The 10,627-nt window shown below is 43.1% G+C and overlaps 1 protein-coding gene across 6 annotated transcripts in view; it reads right to left on the bottom strand.

Annotated features, from left to right (window-relative positions):
* The window catches only part of NADK2 (NAD kinase 2, mitochondrial), a 94,066-nt gene extending 87,662 nt beyond the window's left edge, over positions 1-6,404 (bottom strand). For 2 of the 6 annotated variants that reach the window (XM_075066909.1, XM_032772031.2), the window contains exon 1: positions 5,752-6,404. In XM_075066909.1, coding sequence (XP_074923010.1) covers positions 5,752-6,228 — 477 coding nt within the window. In that variant the 5' untranslated portion in view covers positions 6,229-6,404. Of the gene's footprint in view, positions 1-4,799; positions 4,855-5,751 lie in introns of those variants that run through there. The other 4 variants (XM_032772032.2, XM_032772029.2, XM_032772030.2 and 1 more) reach the window with 4 other exon arrangements.
* Between the last annotated feature and the right edge of the window lie 4,223 nt (positions 6,405-10,627).

Here is a 10,627-nt window from a genome sequence, read left to right on the forward strand (position 1 = left end):
ATATACTAAAGACTGCACCACTGACATTAATGAGAACTGAATGATTAAATCCCATGGAAAGCTTTGAGAAGCATACATAGTTCTAAAAATCCTACTAATGGTGAGAGTTAGAGGTAAGTAGAATGGTAAAAGTTAGAGGATTTCTCCTTTTTACAACCATTTGGGTTTTAAAGGGATAGTTACAGGAAGGTAAATGCTTGAGTAAACAGTTAAGTACATAACATATGAAGAAATCATGGAAACAAAGGAACAGGAGAAATTTAATACAATTAGTTTATCAACAAATACAAAAGTGTACCCATCCAAGTACAGAGCTTAGTGTGGCACCACAGCACAGTAGGGGAAGCTGAAATGTGCATGTGTCCTTTTTTGGGGGCCGCTTTTTTTTTTTTTTTTGGAACAAATGATAAATAAAGCTTGAAAGGTTTTTCTTTATGAAATGTTTTCATATGTGTTTAATTTACATTAGAAATTCAGGTCCCATCTAGCTTGAAAGACTGATAACTGGAGATTTAGTGAAATGATGACAAAGGCCAAGAATGTAAAAGCCGAACAATGACAGGAAAAAATTTTAGTCAAACTGTTTAAAAATTTGTTAAAAAGCATTTAACTTTAATGATTAAACAATGGACAAAGAAACATTAAATATTCAGGGTAAAATTTTCAAAAGTGACTTCCACTGAGAGGCAGTGGGACTGAAGAGTGTGACTCAGGCACTCTCAAAATCTCTTTGCCATATAAATTAAGGCAAGGGATCACAAAAAAACATCCTAAATGATCCCCAATATTACCTCCAGCAAAAGGGAAGGCCAGACTTGGCTTTCCTGATATTTCTAATGTAATATTCAAGCAGGAGAAAACACTATTCAGACCACCTTTAAACAGGTTATTGTGGTTATGTCATTTCTCCCTGTGAAGTCAGAATCACTTAGTGTTAATTACTCCAGCCTGTGAGCATCAGTAGCTGTGCTGTTAGGAATAGCTCTTCCGCTGACATAGCATACCCACACTAGCGCGTAAATTGGCATAAATTAGGTTGCTCAGGGAGGTGGCTAATTCACACCTCTGAGCAACAATGTATGTCAACTTAAACTGTAGTGTAGCCGTAGCCAAAGTTCTTTCTTGAACATCAACAGCGACTCTTGAAATGCTAATATTAACAATTCTGCTCTCTGGACAGGAAACGATATGATAAAATGGAAGACAGGTTATAAAGTTGTTGCAGTTAGGCATATAGGATCTGCATGCAGGACAACTAGGAAAGACAACTTCTCCCGTATAAGGACTTCCCCATCCAGAATTCTGCATTCAGCTATACAGACAGCAAGTAATAAACTGTCTCTTGATTTGATCAATGTAGACCGTTTCTCAATTTAAAAAAAAAGTTCTATCCAAAAGCTGAACCTTGGATATTCAGTCACAACATTAAACATGTATAAAAAAAACAACAGTAAGCTTTTCAAGGCAGAAAGGTGTGTAAACAAAAGTACTATGCCCAAGGAAGTGATGTCGTTGCATACTTCAAAGATGTCATATCTGAAAAAGGAAACAGTAATGATTAAGTCCTAAACTACATTACTCCATGTTCAACTCCTCAGCATATTTCCTGAGATTTCTGTTTACTTGCTCAGGTTTAAGAAGAAACATGCAGAGCCAATCGTAAGTAAAATCTGACAACTTTAGCAAAGCAAACAAAAAATTCTACAAACAGAAGAAAATTCAAGGAATGGGAACATCTAAAATTAGAAGCCTGGGGCACAAGGTAAGAGGAATTTTCGTATCTTAGCACACAAGCCACTTTTAACACATATGTACATAGCAAAATCTTAAATCAACTTGAAAATCATAACTAAGCTCTTACTTGCCCTGTCTACTGGAGGAATTTCTCAGCTGGAATTATACACCTATACTAATGTGGATGCTCTTATCCTGGCACAAGAGTGCCTTTTTCCAATTTAGTTTATGACGGGGTAGGCAACCTATAGCACGGGTGCTGAAGGAGGCACGCAAGCTGATTTTCAGTGGCACTCACACTGCCTGGGTCCTGGTCACTGGTCTGGAGGGCTCTGCAGTTTATTTAATTTTAAATGAAGCTTCTTAAACATTTTAAAAACTTTATTTGCTTTACATGCAACAATAGTTTAGTTATATATTACAGACTTATAGAAAGAGACCTAAGAACTTTAAAATGTATTAATGGCATGCAAAACCTTAAATTAGAGTGAATGAATGAAGACTCGGCACACCACTTCTGAAAGGTTGCCGACCCCTGGTTTATGATGTAACAAGCTAAACCAGAAAAAGGCACTTATTTCAGAATAAGAACATCCACAAAGATGCTATAGCAGTATTATACTGCTACAGTTACCCCAGTGAATTTCCCATACAGACAAATCCTAAATTTAGTGTGTCACCTCCATGAGTGAACACATACAGTCTGGATTGTTACATTTTCATGACAATTGTGAAGGTTAATCTAAGTGGAGAGAGGTCTGCCTTAAATTATTGTTAGTTTAAGATAGCACCTATAAATAGAAGCACATTCCAAACATTTGAGATGGTATGAATTCTATACCAAAGGAACTCTCAGTCTATGGAGAAGTAGAAAAGTGATTAGGGAATGACAAAAAAAAGTTGTTTTTTTTAAATATATACACAAGTCAATTAGATTCGCTGTAGGCAGCGCAGCAAGAATAGGATCTTTAAAACAGACTTAAATGTTCAAAGAGTAGATGGTCTCAGAATGGTCAAACCATGGATGATCCCTGGAAGATTAAACCATGTTCAGGGGACCCACTTGGAAGAAGGTATGGTGACAAATGAGCGAGACAGTAATGACTGGGTGGATGAGGGTAGTAGCACTGGTAGAGAAAGGAATTTAAGTAGGGAAGAGCAGAGTTCTAAAATGCACTGAATGTGCAAACAAAAAGCTCATATCTGATGCTATATATAATACATGAGGTTTCAAAGGATGGATTCAAAAAAAGTGAGAACAGACAAGAAAAGTTACTTTTAATAACTAACTGCACTTTGTATGTACTCAATTGACAACAGTAGGCTTCTGTGAGGCCTACGGGGAGGATTTTGTTGTAGTTGGGGTGGGATAGAAGAACCTAAATGAAATATCTGTCTGAGGGCTGGGAAAAAAAAGGAAATGACACATTTGCGAAACAGCTGTGACTGGAGAGAGAAGTCAAAAATGGCCCCCATAAGCCTAAAAATAAGGTTAGAAACCCAGAGCTAATGACACAATGGAATCCCTTTCTCTGATTGAACTTAATCATACATACAGCCTTTATCACCACACAAACAAGGCAAATATTAGGACAATTCTCTGTAGCTCATTAGTACTTCGTGGAATGCCTCACCCAAGATGTAACTAATTTACGTGGGGCCCCAAATTACCATATCACGGTATTATTGGACAGATTAACCTTGTCAATTACATCTACCACAGGAGGCATACTTTAAACACACACAAGGAACAAAAATTGTTTAACAAGAGACTTATGTACTTCTAATGGCACTCTTTATAAAGAGGGAAGAAGACATAAAAGGTGTATGAGTTAAATCTTTTGCTGCTTTTAGTTTGTAAAATAGATGCAGAACAGACCTAACAGACTAAGGGTATGTCTTCACTGGCAAAGTTAAAGCGCTACCACAATGTGGCTGTATAGTCATGGCACCGAGCTCTCCTAGCGCTGTAAAAAAACCCACCCTCATGAGGGGAGTAGCTACCAACACTAGGAGCATGACTCTCAGCACAGGTGCACTGTCTACACTCCCACTTTACAGCACTGAAACTTGCAGCACTCAGGGGTGTTTTTCACAACCCTGAGCAAGAAAGTTGCAGCACTGTAAACTGGCAGGCTCAAACACATAATAAATGGAAACCGGGCACCTAGTTCAGTGCATATGCTCGTGAATGGACTAGACAGGCCAACACTTAGAATACTAGGGGTTAGGAATCGCTTGTATGATGGAGCTGGCCCCAATAATCTCAAACTTTAAGAACAAGTGCACAAAGACTGTACTGCATGCATAGCTGTGAGGCTGCTGCCAGCAAATCAGTTTCTACTTTGACACTGGGCAGATAAAAATCAATGATTTAAAAAAATGATTTTTTTTATTTAAATCAGATTTTTTGATAAAATGCTTTTTGAGGAAAAACCCTACCGAAAGATAGTTTTAATTAAGATACATTATAGAGCAAAGATATCTCATCATGGAATAGGGATTATAAGTTCTATAGTATGAGACAATATATTCATGCAATGTTTAAGAAAAGTTTTCTAAATGAGTTCCAATAGTTCATAGATTAGGGACCCAATCTTATGGCATTCCAGGGGTTTCTGTATAGATTATTTAGGTTAATCTTTCTATCTACCCAGTGGGATTCAGTGCTCAGTCTAGAAGATTCCATCAGAGGCGCTTAGTTTTGCAGTTCTCAAACTGTGGATTTGTGTCTCCAGAAATAATATGCTTGTTAACAGAAAAAATGCTTTTAAATAAGTATACAGAGATGAGAAATAAGAGACCTCAACCCTATTATCACTCTGCAGATTTGTGTACACAGTCAATCCCTTACCTCTCTCTAAAAGTGCAAAGCTTCAAAAAGTTCAATGAATAAATATGGGGGGGGGGGGCTGGAATAGATCTGGACAAGGAGAAGCCTGGAGATAACTGTGAGAAGGGAGGGACAGGCAGTAGAAATAAAACTGAAACTGTTTGAGCAGCATATTCCAGAAGTATTGAGGTCTTTCTAAGTATAGCATTCATTAATTTGAGATCTACCATACCATTTTCTCACTAGAAGGGAAAACCTATAATGGCAGCAGGCCATAAAAGAGACCCAATTTGGGAATATTCTAATGAAGTTCCTCTACCTGTGAAGAATATGTATTAAGGTTATAACATCCAACAGGAATACACTTTTCTGTAGAAATCCATGATTAAATCCAGTCTTCCTGCCTTACGATTTAAATCAAATCCACCCTTTGACATATCAGCTTCCTTTCTGTTACTTTGGTGAATAATCTATAAAGGATCTTTCTAGCTGGTATTGAGCAATGATGGTCAGTTCAGTTGTAATCAACTTCCTACTATCATGAGACTTTCACACAGTCTAGATTTTGCTGAGACTTTACATAATTTATTTTCGTTATACCAAACAGTAACACTGGTGTTTAAATCTAAACTGGTCACTTGCCATATTTGTAAACCCACGCTTTGCAGCCCTGTGCTAATGTCTAAAAGCAGTGTGTGAAACTGCATGGTTGTTTGTAGTGTTGCTGTAGCACAGCTGCGCCAGGAAATGAGAAAGATAAAGTGGGTGATTTGGCAACTTGTATTGGCCCAAATTCTGCTGGTGAAACAGGCAAGCTTTTGAGCTTCACAGCGATAGAAACCTTACCTCTTCCACGAACAGAATTTGGTCCAATAAAAGATATTACCTCACCGAGCTTATTTCCCTCAAACTGAAGGGAAACAACAGTGCACCTTCCTACCCCCATTTGCGGAGCGATGCTGAGAGTTTATCCAGTACGTTTATTTGACTCTAGGTGCTCACAGACCTGCCTATGCCCCCTGAAAAGAGCTTTATAGGGGGCTAATCTGGCCTGTTTCCCTGAACGGGTGAAGCTGGAGCAGGTGGCAATGGCTGAGATTAGCCTATGGGGCTTCACGCCCGCTGAGAACCGTAGGGGCGAGGGTATCAGCGTGGCTGCGGGTAACGAGCTGTGCCGCACTCACCAGCTGTTTCAGATCTTCCTCCGAGAGCCCCGCGTAGCGGTAGCGCTGCTGTTCGAACTCGTATCTGGTGGTCTTGGCCACCACCACGACCCGGGTGGGGCGGAACCCACCGCCACAGGGGAGCCCCGCGCTACCCGCGCTCCTCCCCCGCCGCTGATCCAGACGCGACAGGGCGAACCCAGAAGAGCTCTGCTGGCCCAGCGCGGAGGGTTCGGGTCCGGGTCCAGGCGACCCTGAGCTCCCTTGCTGGAGGAGTCGCTGCGGTGGGAACCCGGCGGCGAAGGAGGGGAGTAACGACTGGGCCGGGCTCAGCCGGCTGCGAGTAACGAGGCGCCGCTGGAGCCCGCCGGGCAGCAGCAGCCCGGCCAGGAGAGGCGAAGCCACAGCCGCTGCTTGGTATTTCAGCAAGGAGTGCAGAGCAGCCGCCCGGCTGGCTGCGCAGCGGCAGCCGCATAGGAAGCCCGGGTAGCAGGTCATATCCCGGGCTACGCTACCCCCGGGGCCGTAATGGCCGGGAGCGAGCGGCGGGAACAGCCCACCCCTGGCTGCTCCAAGCGCGCAGCTCTTCGAGGGGGCGGAGACAGAGCCTGCAAACCAGAACCCGCCGCCTCCCAAGCGCTAAACACACAGGGTGCGTGCGCGCCAGCCGGCTGACCCAGCGCAAGAAACAGACTGCGCACGCGCCCAACACCAGGGCGAGGGGAGAGAGACACACCCACCCACCGGAACACAATGTGGACTGCGCATGCGCCCGACTCAATCAAACCAATAGGGGAAACTTTCCCCGCCTGCTGACAGAACGAACAGCGCATTTCAACCAATCAGGTGGAGGAGAACGCCAAACCGAGGCAGGGCGGGAGGAAAAGGCCATGGGCTGTTTTATCTATCTCAGCCCGTAGAGAACGCCGCTCCATTCTGGGATTACTGAGGGGTGCGCATGCGCGAGTCTCTCCTGTATCCCCACGCGTTTGGGGAGGGGTCAAGAGATAGCGATTGAAGTCGAAGAGAGGAGGTGGGCGAGCTGCAGAGCAACTGCCATCACAAAGCCCGTTAGAACCGGCTCGGAGGGCGTGGGGCGCTCCCTCAGGGGAGTTGTTGACGGTGGGCAGGGGACGCTGGGCTGTCAAACTGCCACCTGCCCAGGGCAGCGTCGCTGTGTGCGAGCCATGAGGCAGAGTACGCAGAGAGCACCGTGTGACCCCCCCCCAGCCACAGTGTCGTGCTACGCGCGGGCTCTGACTAGCACTAGCTAAAACCTCCATGATACCCCCCACGCCACGAGCCCCCATGCTCACCCCACCTTGCCCTCCTGTATCACACACACACCCCGTATCCCCACTGAAACCTAGCTCTGCGCTGTGACACACACACACACACACCCGAGTACCCCAGGCTGCCTACCGCTGTGCCACGATTCCCACTTTGTACCGTAAGCTGCTCTCAGGGCCATGACCCCATTGCTTCTCCTCGCCTGTGCCATGAAACCCCCCTCCCCCATTGTGCGCTTGGCTGAACATCACCACCCCCGGTCTTGCCACAACTCAGCCCTCCCCGCCCCCGCCCCCCCCCCTCCAAACCGATGACGATCTTGCATGAACCCATCCGTAAGCCCAGAACTGACTCCCACCCCAGGTCTTGCATTCCACAAGACACTCCCACGGAGCTCTGGCTGCTCCCCTGACTTGCTCCAAACATAGCAGGCTCCAGCACCCCCACTGGCAGCCCACCGATAGTCCTCCCTGTCTCTCCGATAGCAACGAAAGGTCAGCAAAGAAACATTGGCGAGAACCCCTCTCCCCTCCCCTTTTGAAGCACAACTGTCTGAAAATAGGAAAATAATAAACTAATAAAAATAGGAAAGAAAAGGAAATAACAACTAAATTTATAGTTAAGGCGAGGGAACTTGGAATCAAACCTCTGTCCTGTGTTAGTTTTTCTGCCTTCATTACTTTCTTGGAAGGCCTTTCTTAGAACTATCACTCGTCTATGGTTAGAAACTTCTGTCTTAATTTCAAACCTAAACTTGACTGTCCGTTATACCCATTTTATCTTGTGCGAAATTGACCATACTATAAACCTGAACACGTCCTTCCCTCGCGTTTATTCTCAAGTATCTCTCGCTCAGCTCATTTGTATAAGTAAACAAGCCAAGCTTCCTTATGGCTTCTCTCATTAAGGTTGGTTCTCGCTTCCTTGATCGATCTAGCCTCTCTGCACAGCTTGTTCGTTCATCTTTCATTTTCTTGAACAAGGGGAGCCAGAACTGTAAAACTGGTATCCAAATGTAGTTGCAGCCGGTGCTTTTATAATGGTAATAACATTCCATATCTCTAGAGAATACCTCATCTGTCCATTAGGCATAGCTTTTCACTAGCCAATAACATTGGTGGCTTAGTCATCTTGTTGATTGACCAATACACCCAATTTCTCCCCTGTCATTTCTAACTAAACGTCTCAGCATTAAGCAAAAATTCTTGTTGTAATCCTCGTGTATGTAATTACACCCTCACTATAAATTTGCATTTCTATATGCATGTATTCAAGGTCATTCAAATCCAAAATTTTAATTTATACATAATAATTTGAAGGTACTCCAGACTCCACATTAGAACCCTGTCTAGAAAGCAGAGTCTTAAGACTCGTCCTCCACTATATTGCATTAGATAGGATTCAATCCGACAGCAAAATTTGCCTGAATTACATTACATTCCTTCCAGTGAAAGTCAGTGTGGCTAATGCGTTGAAAATGGGCAGAAATTGCCACAGAGTTTTACTTACTAAATTCAAAGAAGTTGGTAGCATAAAAACAAAGACATAGAAGGCAAACTTTAAATATGAGCAAAAAAATATTAAGAGCATAAGCCTCAGAGAGATGGCAACGTCGAGATTTCCTCTGGAAGAGTTCTATTTTAGTTTTAATAATTTCCCACTTGTTTTTCCTTGACAATCAATATGTTATACAGGGAACGTCTTCACATTGAAGTGTCTGATTTAACTTCAGAATTAACAATTTAAAATAATAGTAGATACATGAAAGTAGTACCAGTCTAATTTTCAAGTGACTGTAGAATTTGTTCTGTGAAAGAGAACATAGTTTCTAGAAGTGCCTCATTTTTCGCAAAAGAACTGGGTAAAGAGAGGGCATACAGTCCAAACTTCCCTCCAAGATATAGCCTCAATTTTTAAAGTCCACAGATAAACTACTCTACAAAAGGAAGGGGACTCGTCCTCCCTTATGTTGGTTTTCAGTCCTTGTCCATTGCATAGATTCCAGTAGCATAAAATATTAGTGATAATGCAAATGGTGTTGGTGTTGTGCCTCCTGTTCACTAGAAAGTGTACTGAACTATAAACCTATTTTAATAGTCACTGAAAACATAAAATGTAACAAGATTGAGGTAGGATTTAGCTGCTGACGTGATGGAAATCCTCAAATTCCAATTACATCATGTGGCCACACTAGTCCATCAAACAATTTTGATCAGAGCAGATAATTTAATAGTTTGATACTCCGATATTTCTTCCTTTTTCAGAACTGAGAGTTACAATTTCAAAAGAAGTGGTGAGCTGAGTAAATGATTAAGGATACTGATTGTGCTTACTGTGATGTTCAACATTTCACTGGCGCAATGGAAGTTTTGTCCACACAAGCTATATTGGACTTTTTCACATTTTTTCACTCCTAAATAAAAAAAAAATAAAAAGGACCCGCTTCCCTATTTTTTAAAAAATTTTAAGCATATAGTTGGACACTAACGAAAGACATCTAATAACTTCATTTTTTCAGTCTATCTGTAAATTGTTTGCTATAATATTGTTTAGTTATATGCTGCAATTAAACTATACTTTCATCAGAACTAGTTAAAGTTTTTCATAGTAAGAGATCAGTTTTCTACCTTGTACGTTGTTCTTGAAGATGTGTTGTCATATCATTTCTTTAGGTTGCGCGTGCACATCAATCGTCGAAGATTTTTTACCTAGCAACATCATGGTAGCTGGCATCCTGAGTGGGCACCGCCATGACGCCGGATAATAACCCCTGCCAACCCAACCGCACCCTCCATCACTTCTTGCGACTCGACAGTGGGAAGGGGCAGGTTTGCGATAATGGATAGACAACACTATCTCGAAGAACAACATTACAAGTTGAGATAACCCGTCTTTTCCTTTCGATGATTGCTTCATCACTCCACTTGGTATCCAACCTACCTAGGCGGTGGGTCGATGAGATTGGCGAAATGCAAAACTGCTGAGCAAAGCTGCATTATCTTAGACTGCTTGAACCAGAGATATAGCGAAGCTAGAGTGTGGAAGCCGGTAGCTGCCGAATATTCTGATGTACATGACCAGGAATGCAACAGATGAACCCTGAGCCTGTAGAGGTTGCGGTGAGTAGGCTTCGAGGAACATGAGCCAAGTCATACAAGTCGTGATGCAACGCGATCATCGAGCGGAATCCTCTGGAGGCAGACAAGGTAAGGCCATTCATCTCTTCACTGCTGCAAAGAATATGGGGCACTTGATGAAAGAGCTTATCATTCGATATTAAAGCAACGCCTATCGGAATCTAGGAGTGCAGTTGTTGCTCCGAGTCGTGATGAGTGTGGCTTCGAGAGGAAGTCCGGAAGGAAGATTCGCTAGTGGAGCGGTTTGATATGAAGGTCGATACCACTATTTGGAGGAATGCTGGATATTCAGAGCAATCCCCTGTTGTCCTTGTGAAGACGGTATACGGTGGGTCACCGGGACAGGTTGACGCCCAAAGCTCGAACTCAGTCTGCGATGTAATGCACGAGGAAAACTGTCTTCAGGACAGGATTAAGCCAGCGAGCAAGTTGAACAAGCTCAAATGGTGGAGACCATAGTCTGTTTAAGA

The sequence above is a fragment of the Chelonoidis abingdonii genome, chromosome 6 (genome assembly GCF_003597395.2).
Source record: "Chelonoidis abingdonii isolate Lonesome George chromosome 6, CheloAbing_2.0, whole genome shotgun sequence".
NCBI lineage: Eukaryota > Metazoa > Chordata > Testudines > Testudinidae > Chelonoidis > Chelonoidis abingdonii.